Below are 20798 nucleotides of genomic sequence, written 5' to 3'. Positions count from 1 at the left end.
TTTACTGTACTGCAGTAACTAGAGGTGCATATATACTTTTTAGTGAGCTTATGTTAGCGTTGTCTTGTAGGCTTGATTCACAGGTTGTCTATCCTCACAGTCTTGACCTACATAGTCACACCTGGCCTCTACTGCACACGCAAAAAGATCTTTATCTTAACATGTGCTACTATTACTTCCATTGTTTCAGTCTAAGTGTGACTTTAAATGTGTTGTGTGCTCTTATCTGGTGTTCACAGATATTTCAGAATGTGAAGAGAATGCTGCCACCATCTGGCTCTTCCTTGCAGTTTAATCTTCTATGTCCAATAGGTGACACAACACTTCTTTTTTTCCATTCAGATGATATCATATGGGGGTTAGGTTATCACTACTTGTTATCTGGTTCCATTGGAATACCAACAGATAGTGATACCTATATAGCAGTGTGTGGAAATGAAAAGTGTATTTGTAAAACAGTAAATACCATTGACAGACATTTAGGATGGTAACTGTAATTTCCACCAAAATACCATAGTTACTAAAGCTATTGTTACTGGAAAATCTTACTAGGATATATGAGATCTCATTCCAATATAGTGTAAATGTGATATAGTTAAGTGACAGTGGTGGCTAATAGTACGTTACCATAGTTTTGCTATATCTGATTATAAAGAATATGACAAGATTATCCATTTAGTTTAGCAGCAACTTTTCTGCACACACTTGCCTACAATTTGGTCTATTGACATTCTTTCTCCACATATATAACATGTGTAATTTTGCCTTTTAATAAATAAAACCTAGAGTCATGTGGGCTGGGAATTGAACCGTCAACCCTGCGATTGGCAGCTGTCCCGCTCTACCACCTGAGCCACACCCACCAACACCTTTAATATATACTGCTCCTATTTTGGGGTACAAAAGAAAATGTGCGAAGAGATTGTTGTATTCCATTGGGGACACACAATGTGTTTTGTTCAGAAGAAACAGAAATGTAAGAAATAAGAGTTATTGTAGCGCACAGATTTCTTTAAATAAATCGAGTCACACTAAGGGACATTTAAAAAAAAAATGTTTTAATGAAATAAGAAAACATAAATAGCAATAATCTGAATTGTTCAGATTTGAAGGAATGCAACTTATAATATTTATTTCTGAAAAAAAAATTTTTTTTTGGACTTTCTTTTGAAGATCTGGGCGGCCATGGAAGGAAGGCCATGACAAGAACCTCTGGGCGGGCATGACAAGAACCTCTGGGGGGCATGACAAGAACCTCTGGGCGGGCATGACAAGAACCTCTGGGCGGGCATGACAAGAACCTCTGCGGGGCCATGACAAGAACCTCTGCAGGGCCATGACAAGAACCTCTGGGTGGGCATGACAGGGAGCTCTGGGTGGCCATGACAAGAACCTCTGGGCGGGCATGACAAGAACCTCTGGGGGGGCCATTACAAAACCTCTGGGGGGCCATGACAAGTACCTCTGGGGGGGCCATGACAAGAACCTCTGGGGGGGCCATGACAAGAACCTCTGGGGGGCCATGACAAGTACCTCTGGGAGGGCCATGACAAGAACCTCTGGCATTTCATGGTGTCATGGTGGTGACTGACAGGTGTGCTAAGCCCCTCCTTTCCAACACATGCCATCCCACCAGACGCAAAGCTGACAAATAGAGAAAAGATGGGGCAGCAGTGAAAGGGAGCTCTTTTCCCCACGACTTAATCTTAAACTCACAAACATCTGCCCCCCTCTACCCCTCCTGCAAGCAGGAGCAGCCATCTAATTAGTATTTAGTCAATTACTGTTTTAATGATCAAAACTGGCATATTTGTGACCGTGAGATCTGCGTTCACGGCCGGCGTGAGACTCTCTATGCGAAAGGAATCCGAATGAACGAGCACAATATAAAATAGAGTTAAATATGATGATTCAATGTAAAATCAAATTTAATAATAATACCTAAGATTAGAACATTAATATATCCTTAGAAACTTTTATAATTGGAGTCAGATAAAATAAACGAGGATCTTAAAATGAATAATATAGTTATGTAATTGGAATTAAATAAACTGAACGTGCACGATAAGACAGAACATGCAGGAAACCTTCATCCACGCTGTTGGAAGCTGCCATTGGACCAATAGGTGGACCCCCTCTAACAAAGTGGTGACCCCGACGTGATCTCCAATGAGCGAGTGACATCTTATCAGCGCGAAAATCAGTTCCATTCCAACTGTACACAGGACATGAGGTTTGATCATCTTCTCTATCTTCATCTGCTGTGGTAAGTCTATTATTTTTTTGCCTATTAGAAGTGTTGAAGGAAAGCACAGACGCACCCCATATAGACACATTTTGTAGAATGGGTCGGAATACCCACTGATAGACCGGAGACCGAAAATATCCGGTGGGGCCAAAGATATTAGACAAAACCATATGTGCATCAGGGAAATGATAGCAGCAGGATATGAGAAAATAAACCTCTTGATCTGCAAATTAATTATCTATTTTTTCGCACAAACGAGGAGAGATCAGACTTAAACTGGAGATAACATCATCCAAAGGTTTATTCTGGTATTCAAGGGAGGTTTGCAACTGGAACTTTCATTAAAAAATCAATGAACATCGTCGCTACTGTTTATTTACTTTGCTGCAACAAACTCGCAACATTTCAAAAGAATGAGTGGGTAGCAACTGTAAACAACTAAAAGTAGCGATTGAGATATAAACATTGCAAGTCAATGTGTTTGCATATGAAAAGCAAGATTGGGCAAAAACAGTGATGTGATAAAAAGAAAAAACATAGTAACAACAGAAATGTTACTAGTTTATAAATCAGTAAAGAGTACTATGATAACCTATTTTTAAATTTGCAACTCTGCTAAACACTGTTTCTGCTGTAAGTGTTACAATAAACACTTTTATTGTAGAAAAGTGTTTATTGAGATTAGAGGTTGTAAATGCTTCGGGCATTCCAGACTTTTCGTCTTGTATAAATTAGAAATAACTGTTCTCTTGAAATTGTTCATCAGTTTCAAGCTGAATGTGTTACTATATTGAATATCTCTGATATGACACACTGTGCTATTTACCATATAGCTGCAGTCAAACCATACTGAGTACAAAAATCCATGTGACTACTAGCAATTTTAAACAATTAGCATTAACCTTCAGTAACTTTAAGAAGACTGAAGAACTTCATTAGGCCTTTAAAACTTAAGAACACTCTTTGCAACTTGCATCACCTCTGACTCTGCCCAGCCCCCTTTTCATATTGAAATAGATTCGCATGAGAATACACCTAGTGGCATCTTAACTCAAGAAAATGAGAAAATTGCATTCAATTTCAAATTGTAATTGCAAAAGCTCTGCAGCTTGAGCAGAAATTTGACCCATGTAAAAATGTACCTGCAGTCATTGGATGTTTACAGCAGCATGTCCATCAAAGGCTTTCAGCCTGACATGTTGCTGTACACACAATGCACATGCTCATGCATCTGATACAGGGCCAAATCAACGGCATGTATTCTCAAAAGAGCAGCGAGATGACCGATATCTCATTCCAGAAAACCTCCAGAGACCAGTAATAAAAGTATTTTAATTTATACTATTTTAAAATAATATAGTTGCATTATAATATGCATTATATTATAATGGCCAAGCATGACCATAGATGGGGAAAGGTTATGCATGACATTGCAGATGTAAACTAGACATTTATATTTGTAATGACAATGCCAACCGAACAACCTTACTGGCCCTGAAAATTCTTGTGATTAAATTTCATTGGTTCTCTTATCTGTGCCAAGAGGGAGGGTATGCGGTAGTTGTTTGCTGTGCATCAATGCTGTAAAAACAGTGGCACATGATAATGAACCAAAGCATCTCTCGCTGAGAAGCACCAATTTATATTTAAATCTGATCAGGGGAACCATTCCACTGTGTAGAAAATGAAAGATGTGTGTATGTAAAATGCTAAACATCAGGCACAAATGTCAGAACCCTGACAGACCACAGAAATCATAGTTGATAAAACGTGTGAATAGCACCCTTAAAAAATGCTAAGCGGAAAACACATCACCAAAGATGTGAACAGATTCTTTGACCACAGAGCTGAGTTGAGAACAATACAAACAAAACTCAGAAAGTTCCCCAGCAGAAGTTACCCTATATTGCTCACAACAGCAGACTGTGCAGACTCAACTGCAAGAACAGCTCAAGGTGCTACACACATGATACTGCTCTAAAATATCAGCAGTAATTCAGATCTCACCAAAGATGCTCAGTCTAATTTGATCTCTGAAATAAAATTTGCATTAGACATTGTAATGGTACATGTTTTTCAAACAAAACGCTTATTCCCCCTGATGACACAAACCATACAGTATGAGACTAAAAGCTGTCTGTAACAGTTTGGCTTTGACCATCAGAGGAAAATAAAGAAAGTACCACATGTCTAAATGCATATGAATTAAAGGTTCAACATTAACCGTTTTCTCTCTCTGTGGTTGTTCCCATTTCAGGTTGCAATCTCGTGAGGGACAGATGCCAAAAGGTTTCTGATCCCCCTGCTTCAAGCCAGGACAACAATTTGGCCATGCTGGAGATGGGTGCGAAAGCAAATCTAGCGGGCCATTCAAACCTCACAGCTCTACAAAAATACATTTACATTTATATTTATGCATTTGGCAGACGCTTTTATCCAAAGCGACTTACAGAACCCTTATTACTGGGACAATCCCCCCGGAGCAACCTGGAGTTAAGTGTCTTACTCAAGGACACAATGGTGGTGGCTGTGGGGATCGAACCATCAACCTTCTGATTACCAGTTATGTGCTTTAGACCACTACACCACCACCTCTCCAAATAGCTGTATGGCCTCCCGGTTTAGCACCGGAACCAAAATTGTGCAACACCAATTGCTCTAGATCAGGTTCCACCCAACTCCTAAACATACAGAGCACACACTTGTATCACTGCCCATCATGGAACAAAAGATCTGGCCCGCCTCTCACATACACATAGCCTCTCACATATAGGACATTGCAACTTCCCTTTGAAATACTGTAGTATACATGGGACATGTGCATGGCTACAGTCACACATCGATGATTTAATTACTAATTGCAACCAAACTTGCCACCCAAATTTCAACATTTCCACCTACATATAAATCAAACCAATTGATTGTTGTTGGCATTGTTGCAAACCAGAGGACCCCTGGTTTCCAACGCATTGCTAATAACAATATAAAAATAAAAGAAGTTGACGATATGAAATGCATCGTTCTATCGATCCACTACACATTTTTAAAATAGGCACATATTGTGTGACTTAGCCACCAAATCACACACATTAGATCATTTTGAATTAACACTGTTATTATTATACATGTCTGTAACTGTGATTCCACTATCATAGAATTATTATTATTATTATAACTATATGTTTAATGATGCATGCCACTGGTGAAGATGCTAGTTATATACTGAATTTTGTGGTATGTTTCCTTTAATTTATTATCCACTGTAATAATGTATATTGATGATATATGTTCTAATTGCCTTGAACTCTGTGCCACCTTTAATAAATTCAGATCAAATATATCTAAATTCCACTACCACAAATCACAATGGTAGTAAAAAAATCTGAATAATTAGACCTTTGCATTTTCAAAGACACACTTGAGACCTGGATTACCATTCGCACTTGTGACATTAATTCATTGTTTGTATTTTCATCATGTATTGATGTATTACTCAACCTTTTCTCATGTCAGTATAACATTAAGTTCTTCAGAGTTTCATCTTTACATGGTCATTTAAGAAGCTGTTCAGGTATGTATGCATTACCAGTGAGAACTCCTTCACCTAATTGAGGTCTGCCCAGAAGACCACCACTGGAGGTGGCAGAGAATTCTTCTAAGAGTCAGATCATCAGTAAAGGGAAGGTGCAACCTAAAGCAGATGTTTCTCCATGATGGGATGACATGTCCACTGAACAAGCCACAAAGGCCTTGATGGACTCTATGAACTGAACACATGTGCTAACCTCAACCAGTCACAGTGTTGCGACTTCAGATTCCTCAAAAGATCCATACGGACATCCACCGACATGGCACTGGCTCTCAGCCCTTCGCAACTGCTCACACTTCAGCGACTGAGATAAAAATAGACACTAAGACATAATGACCCCTCAGGGACTCTTCTGGAATTGTCCAATAGGTGGACCCCCCTTACAATATAAACATACAACTTATCTGTGCATCTGATTCAAAATCTTAGTACCTTAAACCAGTCTTGGCGAAGTATCTCCTCCAGACTAATTCGCCGGTTTCTGTCAAAATCAAATGGAAGCATACTGTGCTGAGAGATGGGTGAGAATGATTATAACCTTAAACTTCACAGCTGCTCTATTTATTTCTGGTATTTTAAGCTGTAAGAACTCACTACAGGTTAGAAGATTTGTTGTGATAAAGATCTCACCTTCTGACAAGCCACATTTACTCCAGCAGTTCCCATTGATCATATGTATATCAATGATGTCAGGATACTCCCGTGCAACAGTGTGAACAACAGCATTCCCAGTGACCAAGGCAAGAGATTTTGTACAATGTGTATGTTTGCATGACCACAGTATGTTTTCTTTGTAACCATTGTTTTCCATTCCATCATTAGATCTTGTTTGCATAAATACCCTCTAGTTTTTGCATTCTTTTGTCAGTTCTGGTATGGTATATTGTGTTGTCACGCAGCAGTGTTCTACTCCGGCCTGTTTCCTCGATTTATTCCTTGTGACATATTTGTTGCACTCCAGCATATTTCCTTGATTGTTCCCTGTATGGCATCTGTTCTACTCCAACATCATCCATTAAAACTTTGAAAGTACTCCTGTGTCTCCACTCCTCCAGTCCACAACCAGCCTGACAGAAGAACTGACCAAACAAGATGGATCTACCAGCGATCAGAATTCTTCTCCTGAAGCAAGGGGACCGTCCAGTTGAGGATCATGTCCTTGACTTTCTCCAACTGGTGCATTTAGTGCACTATGAAGACAACTCTCTAATGGTTTTCTTCAGTGCTGGTCTGAATAGCGCACTAAAAGAACTGATGCCTCCGGCGAATCCTCACTGGACTCTGGCCGACTAAGTGGAGGTGGTTCTGTACTCTGTTGCTCACCCTTCACTTGGTTGTGTGTGGATAATGCGGAGAATAGCGTGAAGCCTCCACACGTGCTAGGTCTCCGCAGTAATGCACTCAACAAGCCACGCGGTAAAATGTGCGGACTGACCGTCTCTGATGCGGAGGCAACTGAGATTCATCCTCCACCAGCCAGATTGAGGCGAGTCACTACGCCACACGAGGACCTGGTGTGCATTGGGAATTCCAAATTTGGGACAAAAGGGGAGGGGGAAAAAACAATGACAAAGTGGTAAAAAATTAAGAGAGCAGGTAATAACGGCCCCTAACCACATCCTCCATTGATTTTGTAATAAATGTGTTGTGTTAATATGCTTTAATAATAAACATGTTATATAATTTCTTATATGCTAAAATGAGAACTTTCCTGACCCATGACTTAATAAAAGAAATACATCAATTATATGTTAAAAATGTATTTATTTTCATTATTTCGATTATTTGTCTTCTTTATCTTATTTATGTATACATTTTGGATGGTTTATACATATCTTTTTATAATTTTATTTATTTTTATTTGTTTATTTTTTTCTCTTCGGCTCCACTTGTCTTTATGATTGTTGATCTTGAACATAGAAAAAAAAACTCCACAGTTTTACCACCATTTGTGGACTTTTTAGACGGTCCCTTACCCACCATAGGCACATTTTCCAACTAATCAATGTTAAATTGGCGATCTGGCGCGATTTCACAGAGACCAGCCATCTGAAACAAAACAAAAAATATTGGCAACCTTAGTAAATATGAGAAAAATGAGAGAAAAAATCCGCATGGTTTATCCATTTGATAATTCATTCAAAAATATAACAAAAATCGAAACTTTTATTGAAGTAAAACAATTGAAAGAGGGGATTTAACTTATTATTATATAAACATTTTTCTCCAAAGCGCATTGGCAATAATTGGCTTTTGGCGCCCTTTTATTCAATACTTTGTGCGACCTCCATTTGCGTGTCAGATGACGTCACGGATATAGACGGAGGCGAGAACATTTTTCATCACTCGCAAGTTCAGTGTGAATTGAATCATTCATTCATTTCATCTGCAATGCCTGGACTTTAAAGACCCTGGTAAGTATGGACGAGTTTTACACCGTTTTGTACACGTGGACATGAATGTGTAGCTCATTTTCCACATGATATTCAGGTCTTTATGTCAAAAGTTTGAAGTGTGCAGAGTGTTGTGTATTAACACAATTTTAGTCTAATAATAATAATATGAGGTTAAAAAAGCATGCATAATAATTGTACTTATAAAATGTTGTTTAATGTAGTTTTAGATCAAGTATAGTAAGTAACATTGCATTGCGTTTCATTGCTGGGCATTGAGAAAATGGCAGAAAGTGTTACCAGTGGCCCCCAAAAAGTATTTGGGCACTTGGAAACCAAATATTTATATATTAATATCATTGTATTAGATAACAAAATATCAAATCAAGTGTCATCCGCTGACAAACGCTTCTTGAATTAACTTTTTTTGCCATTACTTGTGTCAATGTTATTTTTACTGGATGTATTATGTCATGTTTTGCTTGGGTGATTTGTATTTAAGATAATGCCTCTTGGTTTGATCTTTTGTTATCTAATGCATAAACATCCATAATGTGTAAACATCCAACCAAAATATCAATCATTATTTGCTTTCTCGCTTTGTACCATGTCTGGAAATTTTCCAACTCTAAATTGGTTTAACGTTGTTTTTTTAATCTATTCCTTCTTTTTCCTCTCTTCCAGAATTAATTCCTGCATGTGACCACTGAATTGTAGATCATTTATATTGTAAATCACCGAAGCATATGAATCAATGCAAGAAAGTGAATTTAGACCTAAAAAAATCAGCCATACTGGAGTCTTTATCTTGTATGTTCTTTTGTCCTTTTCATCACCAGTTAAAAAATGGCATCAACAATGGAAGCAGCTGATCTTGTCGTCGTAGCCATGTACTTTGTACTTGTTCTCTGCTTTGGCTTCTATGCGATGTGGAGATCAAACCGAGGTACTGTGAGTGGATACTTTCTGGCTGGTCGTTCCATGAACTGGATGGTCATTGGTGCATCTCTTTTTGTCAGTAACATTGGCAGCGAGCACTTCATCGGCCTCGCTGGCTCTGGCGCTGCAAGCGGTCTCGCTGTAAGTGCCTGGGAATTCAATGCAATCCTGCTATTGCAGCTCCTAGGTTGGGTCTTCATACCTGTGTATATCTACTCAGGTGTGTACACCATGCCAGAATACCTCTCCAAAAGATTCGGTGGTAAGCGGTTGAAAGTGTTCTTTGCGACCCTCACTCTGCTCCTCTATATTTTCACCAAGCTCTCCGTGGATCTCTATTCCGGTGCGCTCTTCATCCAGGAGTCTCTGGGCTGGAACCTCTATGTGTCAATAATCTTGCTAATAACCATGACGGCCATTCTCACGGTCACAGGCGGCCTGGTTGCCGTCATCTACACGGACACTCTCCAGGCATTTCTCATGGTTTCAGGAGCTGTGTGCCTCATGGCAATCAGCTTGTTTAAGGTTGGAGGTTTTGAAGGGTTGCGCACCAAGTACATGGACGCCGTCCCCAATGTCACAGCGATTATCCTAAAGAGGAACATCACCTTCTCGGAGTCCTGCCTTGTGCATCCCAAACCAGACTCGTTCAAGATCCTGAGAGGTCCATTGGATGAAGACCTACCCTGGCCTGCTTTCCTTTTGGGCCAGACTTCTGCCTCTATCTGGTACTGGTGTGCCGATCAAGTCATAGTCCAGAGAGTCTTGGCGGCCCGAAATGTTGCCCATGCCAAAGGGTCGACTCTGATGGCTGGCGTCTTAAAAGTCCTACCAATGTTTATCATTGTGATTCCAGGCATGATTTCACGTGTGCTATTTGCAGATGAGCTTGCTTGCATCAGTCCAGAGCATTGCATGCAAGTGTGCAACAGCAAAGCTGGCTGCACCAATACAGCCTATCCTCGCCTCGTCATGAGCGTAATGCCCGTTGGACTCCGAGGTTTGATGATGGCTGTGATGCTCGCAGCTCTCATGAGCGACCTGGACTCAGTCTTCAACAGCGCCAGCACTATCTTTACTCTTGATATCTACAAGATGGTGCGCCAACAGGCTTCCTCCAAAGAGCTCATGGTGGTGGGACGCTTGTTTGTGATCTTCATAGTGGCCTTTAGCATAGCCTGGGTGCCTTTCATCATTATGATGCAAGGTGGTCAGATGTTCCTATACATTCAGGAAGTGTCCGATTACCTTACCCCTCCCATAGCTGCACTCTTTTTGTTGGGCGTACTCTGGAAACGTTGCAACGAGACTGGCGCATTCTGGGGGAGCATTGTGGGCTTCTTTTTAGGCGCTATAAGACTGATCCTTGCCTTTGTTTATAGAAAGCCTGATTGTGATAAAAACGATGACCGACCTGTGTTCATCAAGGATATTCATTTCATGTATGTATCGGCTGTATTGTTCTGGATTTCAGGGCTGGTGGCAGTGGTGGTTAGCCTTTGCACCGATCCACCAAGCCAGGAGCAGATTGCTAGGACTACTTTGTGGGGACTCCACAACAGAACCAAAGATGCTTCAAGTCTTCAAACAAGAGAGAAGGGAAAACGGCTTCCAATGGAAACAGAGAAAGAGAAGACATTGGATGGAGTCGAGACAAGACTGCTGTCTCGGGCTGTTGAAACTGGTCCTGAAATTCTTACAAATGGCCACTTGGAGTCTCCGGACATCTTTAAAAACTCGAGCACAGAGGACAGGAATGTAGGTAGACAAAAGGGGCAATGTGTGAAATGTTTTGACTGGTTTTGTGGCTGTAATACAAATCCCGAGAAAGCAGAGCAGCCGTTTGGAGAAGAGGACAAGCGCAGTGTTACTGAGATGCTCCAGGAGCCTCCTAAAACCAGAATGATTCTCAACCTCGGTCTTCTGTTAGTGTGTGCACTCGGAATTTTTTTGTTTGTATACTTTTCTTTGTAATTCTGTTTAAGAGGGGAAGTAGTGTAGAAACATGCATGCATACAAACACTACATGTACATATATGTACATGCATGTAGTGGAGACAGGGGCTAGTTGTCACAAGGTTTATATCTCATTAACTGCAAGATTTGGAGTCAGAAGTCCATTTGCACAAATGTCTCTCTAGCAGGGGTTGTACTGTATTTTGGTTTCAAACTCTTAGTTATTAAATTAGAATAATGTCTGTGAATTCTACCCTTCAAAGTAAATGTTCTCTATCATTATACTCTGCAAAAATGTATTAGTATTTTTTAATATTTGACAAGCAAAATGTCATAAGATAGTTTGTGTTTTTTGACAATTTTTGGAGGTTTATGCTTAAAAGAAGAAAAAACTATTTGTCAATTATGTAAGAAAAAAAAAAACTTATTTCAAATGCAAAAAAGTCAAATATATTTTACCCCAATGGCAGATTTTTGACAAAAGTTTGTCAGATTTCTCTAAAAACATATCCTAATAACTTATGCCAGTTTGCTTGTCAAGTGAATATATCTTGATTAAGAATATTTAGATAGTTTTCATTTATTTAATTACATATTTTTAATTTAAATGATTATTTGCCATGTATTTTTGTCACACTCACACACATTCAAGCACGGGTCAACTATATTATCATGGCATATTTTTACCAAAAGGTTTAAATGTGTTCTTAGAACAAATGTAATGTCCATGATAGTCAGATTGGGGCATGTTGTCACTTGATTATTTAAAAAAATTAAAATAATTTTAAGCAAGTTTGTAAATGCTTTTTCCATTTTTTTTTTTTGTTTCATGAATCATGTTGTGCCTTATAATTGGGCACAAAGCCCACAATCGGGGCATGTTGTCACAAAAGTCAATGTGTGTTTAGTGAACTGGATCTTTGAAAATGTTTAATTATTATTTATTTTTTTAGCCAAGACTTTGAGTGAGGTGTGTGGGTCAGGGATGGATTACCGACCGGGCCAGTGCCCAGGGGCCCTTCACTGCCCGAGAGGGGTCCTGGTCTTTAAGGTTGCGTGATTCAGTTTGGCATCATCCCCCCCCGCCCGAAAACCCATCAACAATAAAAACGAAAAAAATTAGTCCACCCCAAAAAAATTTTTGGAGGGGTGCCCTTGGAGAGAATTGGCCCCGGGGCCTTTGCAAGTCTTAATCTGCCCCTGGTGTGGCTCAGCAGAAATTGATGTTCTAAAATAAACCTTCCCTGAGAGATATTCACTGGAGTGAAAAGTGTGACAACTAGCCCCGGTCTACCCTATTTGGGTGTAGTAAATTGACAGAGCAACCAAAACAATTGATTAGATTGCAATTGACAGATAAAACCAAACTCAGATTGTATCTTTTGATTTCTTTATTTTAATTGAAGCAATTATTTGTAAAGTCACGGATCAGATTTGGTGTATATATACCAAAGCTGCACAAACCATCATGTTTAATGAAATAAAATGAAAATGTACTTCTGTAAAATAGATTTAATTTGCATTTGTAACGCTGTCTGTACTGGATTAGTCGTAATCCAACAACTGACCCATTAAAAACACTTTTGGTTTTTGTGTGTGTTTGTGTCTGTGTGTGTTGGCCTCTCTTTACTCAGTGATTTTATATGGACTAGTTAAAAACTCTAAATCATTTAAATATTTACCTACCTGACCTCGACATATACACTTGCTTATTTTTACAGTGTTAGCATAGTGACTGAAATAAACTCATTTACACTTCTCCGTCTCCTTTTTCTATTTGTTTGGCTTGTGTTCTTGAAAGGTTTTCTGTATTGCGGTCCAAGATTGTTTCCTTTGTTGGAACATCACCCATGTAGATTTATGGTTTACATTTGGTTAGTTGCACAGAAGGATGAAACTACTGGAAAAAACTGCATGAATAAAGTTGGTGTGGTTTCCCAACCGCGCCACCTCAAATGTGTCTTCAGCTTCACCTGATCTGCCTAATTTGGCCTAACATAACATTTTCATGGCAACAGCTTTTGGTATCAAATGCTGGATAGGTCCCTTATTTGTGGAAAAATATGAAATGTGCTATTTTCAGAGAACACATCTCAATTGTGGTTTTGGTATATCAAAGCCGCCTTGTGTGTGTTTACAAGCAACTTTTGAATTCCGAGAAATGAGACGAATGTTCTAAGTCATTATTAAACAAACTTTTTAAACCTTTAATTGATGGAAAAATGACTGAGTGCACCTTTAAAGTATTGTGGTACTGCAGCATCCATTTTCTCAATAGACTTGTTTCTTATTTTCTGTAATAAGGAACAAGAGTTGGGATTAGTGAAGTATTGCATTTCATTCACTGAAGTGCACAATTAAAGAATTAAGCCTGTTCTGGTAAAGATGTAAAGTGGATAAGTTTTTTTTTGTAATTTGTCGTCTTCTGTAATTGCTGTGCGCAGTTTATATTTTGTTGATTTAATTGTCTGAAATGCAACCCTTCAATCTTACGGTCCTTTTTTGGGTGAGGTAGTCCACACTTTGGTGAAGGAATGCAGAATAGGCTGCGTCCGAAAGCCAGACTTCTCTGGCAGTGATACGGATATGAAGGCACCTCATACGGACACTAGATTCGGATGGCCGTAGCTAATTAAAGTCAGACATAACCAAGCACGTGCTGTATGTACTAACTACAATGCTTCTGGAGAAAATATAATATATAAACTAAATGCTCCTTCAGGTGCAATTCAACCAACCAGCAAATTGTATGTGCAAATTGCTATGCTGCCTCCATATACTGACCAGATTAACCAGGAACGACCCTGCGCACACACATTGTATTTCGGCTTTGCTATACGCAACGCATCATTTCATTTCATTTAAACCGACTGATCTCATTTCATGAGACTATGCGGTCAGTAAAGGGTTAAACTTGTGACTAAACAACATGGTGCCGATCACAGCGGAGTTTGTCTTTAGGAGATACGGCAACAAAACTACATCTGGTGAGAAACCTAATTATGTTTTTACATTAAAATCAGTTTGAGTCAAAAGTGTAGAGTCCCTAGTTTCATCCGATATGCTATTTTGTAATTTGCATCGGATTATTGTGAAACGCCGCGCTGCTAAACGCAACGTACACTGATGCGTACTTTAGTGCAATTCTTCCTTAGAAATCCTATTTACTGTGTAATATCACATGGGTTCATGCAAATTCTGAAAAATTTGCTTTCAGAGGCTTTATATGGAGTTATGATGTGCATGTTCTGAGACCAGTGCAGACAGACAGCACACTAGAGGTTAAGTCGTGCACTAAATAGGGAGCAAGGGAGCATCCTATATATCTCTCTATGCAGTTAAGTGCGTTCACTCCTAAAATCTGATCAAAAGTTCAGTTTCAGGCTGCAGATGATGTTTGGATCACTCAACATGTCTGACACACATGGGACGATGATCATCAGTTCATAGATTCAACATTTATAATGGATCATTTTATTTTAACATGGTTGGCTGTGATTGGATGATGCCGGACATTTCTTTGAATCTGAATAAATTATACTAATTTATGATGTCATGTGAATAATCAACACTCCTGCAAACATCATAAACTATTTGTTGACTTTCTATAACGTAGTGTTATTTAAAAATTCACACCTATGTCCCGCTGTCCACATATGAGGACATACATTTTTAGGAAAACTATTTCTCTCTTTTTCCTAACGTTTGTCCCACTTAGGTGCAGGGTGCGCTTCATGATAGTCAGCATGTATATATTTGATTTGGCACAAGTTTTATGGCAGATGCCCTTCTTGACAAAAGCCCCAGTGGCTGGGGGACTCTCGCGGGGCAATTTAGAGTCTCCAATTCACTTAACCTGCATGTTTTCGGACTTGAGGATGAAACACGCAAACTCCACACAGAAAGGCCGAAGTGTAGCCATGACTGGAATCCAGGACTATCTTGCTGTGAGGCGGTGGTGTAGTGGTCTAAGCACATAACTGGTAATCTGGTAATCAGAAGGTCACTGGTTCGAGCCCCATAGCCACCACCATTGTGTCCTTGAGCAAGGCACTTAACTCCAGGTTGCTCCGGGGGGATTGTCCCTGTAATAAATTCTCTCGACCACCATGCTGCCCTTCCCAGGAGGTTAAGGTATCTCAGAAGACAGGATGTGATGGAAATATTGGATGTGCCATCTTTTAAAGGCGGGGGGCATTGCCTCAAGCCCTACAGGAAACTTCTAAATGAAGGGCAACATTGCAAACATTATAAAAAAAATCATCACATTATCCTTTTTCATACAGCCTTCAATATTGTTGGCATCAAAGTTGGCAAACAGTCAAAATAGTCCAAATGCAAAACTGTAAAACACTATACAATTTCTATATCTCCATTTGTATTATTTCATAGATGACTTTGCTATTATTCTAAAATGTGGAGAATAGTAATAATAAAGTGGGAATAACTAACTTTTAACTGGTGTGAAAACACATATTAGTCACACTACACATATGTACACATGACAGATAAACATGCAGCCAAAAAGGTGTGAATGGTGACTAAATTCTCTTCCCATAATAAACACACCCAAATGAATTCACATGTAAATATGTTCTTATTTCCTCTTCCTTAACTTTCCATTGCAAACATGAGTATGATGAGAAGGAAGCTGTATAGAAAGCAGTTATTCAATCGGTGTTTTTGATTAACAAGTGAAATATCCTTCAGTCAGCTCAATGAACACTAAACCAACTCAGTCATATTGTGTAATATAGACTAATACTATTGATTTAATTTAAGGCAGATACACGAGCCCTAGTCGAATAGTAATTATCAAAATATGTTGACAAACATGTCCATTGACATTTCAATCATGAAATATATTTCAAATAGTCAGGAAAACCCATTTAAATGGCACTGATCTATAACGTAACCTTTTATTACATAATATGAAATGGTTTGAATCTATAGTGTTTTACACATTTCTTTTGAAAATATATTTGAAGTTGTGAACTGCTTGAAAAAAAATGGTCTGTGACTCTTTTGAGTTGGTCCTTATCTATCATGGCCTTGTATTAATCTCCCTCCCTGTATTGGCTACATCACTCTACTCTCTCCTCCCCACCAATTGGTGGAGGGTGTTCTGGTGCACTATGGCTGCTGTCGCATCATCCCTATGCTATGTAAAGTGCTTTGAGTGCCTAGAAAAGCGCTATATAAAATGTAAGGAATTATTATTATTATAATAAAGTTTTGCCCCAGTTGACTTGCATTGTATGGACCTACAGAGATGAGAAATTCTTCTATAAATGTTCGTTTGTGTTCCGCAGAAGAAAGAAAGCCCATCTGGGATGGCATGAGTGCGAGTAAATGATGAGAGAATTGTTGTTTTTGGGTGAACTGTCCCTTTAACGTAAAAGTAAAATAGCAACAATTGTTTTTTATTGGCCCTTATAGAGATATGTCTCTCTCACACTGTCCTTTATGCAAAGCAAATTGAATTAAAATGGCTTAACATACTAAACGTGTGATGTGGTGGTGGCGTAGTGGGCTAAAGCACATAACTGGTAATCAGAAGGTTGCTAGTTCGACCCCCACAGCCACCACCATTATGTCCTTGAGTAAGGCACTTAACTCCAGGTTGCTCCGGGGGGATTGTCCCTGTAATAAGTGCACTGTAAGTCGCTTTGGATAAAAGTAACATTTTCAACAGTTTTACAAGTATAACTGTTAACCTTGTATGTCAAGACATCTACAGTGTCTGCATTATGCATGAACATTTTATTTCGATATATTAAAGCAACAAGTAACAAGAGGCAGTGCATTACAGGGATTTTGTCACGTGCAAAGGATGTTGTAAAAAACGACAAAATGGCATCAACATCAATCTAACAAAAGACACCAATGTTAAGAAGTTAACATTAACGAATCATAATAACTGTAAAAAAGTAGGACAGTCAATCAGTTGCCAAGCAGCATATCACCTTCCTGCATTAACAGCTGTATTGACACATGTGCGTTTCTCAGCATTTCACACAGAATAAAGTGAGAACAATATATTTAATAAATTATTTTCCAAACAAAGTCGCTCCGATCTTATTTACATATTGGGCGTTGACTTGCCGATTACAGACACATTTATGATCCTTTTAGTCCTCGCCATGAGTTGTTTACATCTGAAGAGATCCACGAAGGCCTGCTTAAAGCCATCGCCTGACAGTGTGTAAAGCGGCAGGTTCAAAATGATGTTAAGGACGACGATGGGTCTCGATATCACATAGGCAGCGTGCACCCAGCGGTCTAACATGCAGTCGACATCCGGCGTGATCCTTGTGTATATTCTCAACGCTCGTAGCACGTGAAAGGGGAGGAAGCACACTACGAAGAACGTCAAAATCAACACAATAAGTCTCCTTGCCTGTACGCGTCTCCTATTTCCCGTGTGAGGACCCTTGGCTAACACTTTCATGATGCGCCAGTAACAGAAGCAGACCACGATTAGGGGAAGTAGAAACCCTAGTGCGGTCAACATCCAGCTATACCACCAGAACACTTCTGTCCTGTTGCTCGCGAGGTCCAGGCAGTAGGTCTTATTGTCCTGCACCACCATGTCGAAAAAGTTAAAAATCGGACTAATCTCGGCCACCGCCACACCCCATACCAACACACAGGCCAGCACACCCCAACGCTTTTTCTTCATTTTGCCCGAATGCAATGGATGCACGATGGCCACATAACGGAAGATGGCCAGGCAAGTGAGGAACAGGATGCTTCCATAGAGGTTGAAATGGAAGATGAAGCGAGTAAAGCGACACATGAAGATGCCAAGCATCCACGAGTCGTCAAGGGCGTAGTAGTAAGTCAGGAAGGGCATGCTTATCATGAAGAGTAGGTCAGTGATGACGAGGTTCACCATGATTATGGTACTGCTTTTCCAGGGACGTACTTTGACCACGTAGACCAACAGAGCAGTCAGATTACCAACTACGCCAATGACAAACATGATGCTGTACATGACGGGCAGGTAGTAGCGCTTCAGAAGACTGTCCACATTGGTGCAGTTGTCACTCGAGCCATTACCGTAGTAGATGTTGTTTGACATGGTTGTTCTTGCAGCAGGAATGGAAGACTAAAAATGGAAATATGGATAAAGATCATGCATGTAAATTAGACATGGTAAAACATATCCATTTCACTCATACACTGCAAAAAAGTCAGTAGAAATTAGGGCTGAAACGATTAGTCAACGTTACCGACAATTGTCGACAAATATTTTAGTTGTCGAATAGTCTCATTTAACATAACACGAGAGCATATGAACAGTACCGCCACTCCCTATATGCATATTATACAGTCTGTCTAGGGCACCATCTCCCTAGGCGGGCACCAGGGCTGGACTGGGATGAGAAATCGTCCCGGGATTTTACATGGCAACTGGCCCAAAACTTGTTGAGCGGGGAGGTGGGGGGTTCTGCATAACGCGGGGGCTCATTTTAGTTTATCCGGCATGTTTGATGGCCAGTCCGCCCCTTTGATTGACCCCAAAGTGCGTCGGCCCTCCGGGATAATCCCTGGTATGCCAGATTACCAGTCCAGCCCTGGCAGGCACCACCTTACCCTAGGAGGGCACCAGAAACTCCCCCAGCTGCTCTTAATCGCACATCATACGTTAGACGGTCGCCTCACGCTCGCTCTTTCGCCACGCACTTGTCACCTCGCGCACCACCAAAACGTCCATTTCTCTGCTCTGTCAGCGCCACTTCTATGGGTCACCTGAAGTGACCCAATCTAAGGGGGAGAGACTGAAACTGCAACCCGGCTAATGCACACTCTGGCACGGGGACGCTCGTCCCTCACGCGTTTACTGCAGCTAGATTATAACGTGATTGCTCGCAACATATTGTTTGTTTTTTGTGAGTTAAAGATGGATCGAAGTGAACGTAAAAGTGAGAGAATGTAGTCTTAGCCCCATTATACAATGCAACAAAATACATTTTTGATTATATCTAAAACTTTCGGTTTTACGGCATTGTGTCATCATGGAAACAAAGTCATAAAATAGGCTATAATGTTACACAGAAAAGGTTAGTAAGCGATTTACCACACTAAAATCATGTTTATACGAACAATGTTCACCACTTGTGGCTATACTTTAAAAACAGTATTTTAATGTTAACAGATTGCCCCCATTCACTTCCATTGTTAGTGCCTCACTGTAACACAGATATTTGCTGCTTTTTAAAAAAAAACGAGGGACGATTCAAAAATATTTTTCTGTGGTAATCAACATTATGCCACAAATGCTGTCAATTTAAACATATTGTTGATCAGTTACTCTCAATGTGAAGCTGAATTTCCATGATAATTGTTACAATTATAATTATAATAATAGTTTCTCAGAATCGTTTAAAATGTAGAAATACTTGGCATAAAAGAGAAGCTTTCATCTGCAGTGCATATCAATTATTTAAATGCAGGTTTTCAAATAGATCTTAAAAGTTTTAAAAGTGGCAACTACTTACAATGTTTGCTGATCCTTCAACCCGTGAACTCTAGATCATCTGATGAAAGGATTACGATCAGGCAGACAGGTTAAAACATCCGACCCCTCCCACCCAACAGAGAGTTCCTGCTATCCGAAACTCTCCGGAACTTTTCACAACAATCTTATTTGCATTCTGTCTCGTCACATAAATACCAGTAATAACAAAACCCGGGGGAAAAAAAGCAACAATGTGGGAAAGGCTGATGCCGCTTGCCACGTGTGATTTCTCTGTTATGACATTTGACATGAACGGTGAAAGTGTGTCGGTGACAAGCCCATTAAATTCCATTGATGTTAGTGGTACATGAAGATATCCCGCTGCAATGAAGGAGGTCACGTGCAGGATCTAGGTGCAGCTATTTGATAAAATAAAAATACAAAACAGGATGAACACAGAAACAGGGCAAGACAGGAAACCAGGAAGCAAAAGAAACAGGACTGAAACCGGGCATGAACTGGGGGAGAAACATTAACAACCGACAAAGGGAAACAGATAACAGGGCGATCTATACACAAGGGATAATTGAGGTAACAGAAGACAGGGAAAAACAATGGGGAACAGCTGGAGGTGATCAGAGCAGGGAATTATGGGAAGTGTTGTTCAGGGGGAAACAGATGAGAGAAGCTAAAAACAGGGCAAACAACAGAGAATCGTGACATAACCACATAAATGGTATTTGAAGTGATTATATAAAGATCATTCCTCAGATGATTGACAAACAATGAGTTTCCCTTTGCATTGATGAATACTGTAATATACGGTATGTAGTCGGAGAACTTGAATCTCACCATACCAGCCTACTAAGTGTGACAAACCTGAAACTGAAACTATTATTAGTGGTGTTTGCTAAGGCAAGCATCACTATTAATATTGCTTACTTGTGGCAAGAGGTTTAAAATGTATTAACCTCCTGAGACCCCGCGTCCACGTGCGTAGACATTACGTTTTGGTTTCGCTATAGGCTATGCATCATTTAATTATATTTAAACCAACTGATCTCAGTTCAGGAGACTCTGTGCTGTCAGTAAAGGGTTAAACTTTTGAAGTCATGTTACAAAACAACATAGCGCAGACCACAGCGGAGTTTGTCTTTGGCAGAAACGCCAACAAAACTACGTCTGGTAAAAAACCTAATTAAGTTTGTA

General features: G+C 39.8%; 2 protein-coding genes across 2 annotated transcripts; one reads left to right on the top strand and one right to left on the bottom strand.

Annotated features, from left to right (window-relative positions):
- Positions 1–9076: 9076 nt before the first annotated feature.
- Positions 9077–11143, top strand: slc5a3a (solute carrier family 5 member 3a). Its single transcript, XM_052127280.1, has one exon. The coding sequence runs from the start codon at positions 9077–9079 to the stop codon at positions 11141–11143; it is 2067 nt and encodes a 688-aa protein (XP_051983240.1).
- A 5748-nt stretch (positions 11144–16891) lies between these two features.
- LOC127644361 (2-oxoglutarate receptor 1-like) lies at positions 16892–19764 on the bottom strand. Its single transcript, XM_052127504.1, has 2 exons — positions 19630–19764; positions 16892–18236 (listed from the first exon to the last, which is right to left on the bottom strand). The coding sequence occupies exon 2, from the start codon at positions 18207–18209 to the stop codon at positions 17208–17210; it is 1002 nt and encodes a 333-aa protein (XP_051983464.1). The 5' UTR covers positions 18210–18236; positions 19630–19764; the 3' UTR covers positions 16892–17207.
- Positions 19765–20798: the final 1034 nt, after the last annotated feature.

Source organism: Xyrauchen texanus, chromosome 5, assembly GCF_025860055.1.
Source record: "Xyrauchen texanus isolate HMW12.3.18 chromosome 5, RBS_HiC_50CHRs, whole genome shotgun sequence".
Classification (NCBI taxonomy): domain Eukaryota; kingdom Metazoa; phylum Chordata; class Actinopteri; order Cypriniformes; family Catostomidae; genus Xyrauchen; species Xyrauchen texanus.
The sequence above is the reverse complement of the archived record's forward strand: the minus strand, read 5'-3'. Positions and strand labels throughout refer to the sequence as shown.

What these genes read in the sequence shown, in the direction of transcription:
- slc5a3a (XM_052127280.1), top strand. Translation starts at nt 9,077, where the DNA reads ATGGCATCAACAATGGAAGCAGCTGATCTTGTCGTCGTAGCCATGTAC.
- LOC127644361 (XM_052127504.1), bottom strand. Translation starts at nt 18,209, where the DNA reads ATGTCAAACAACATCTACTACGGTAATGGCTCGAGTGACAACTGCACC.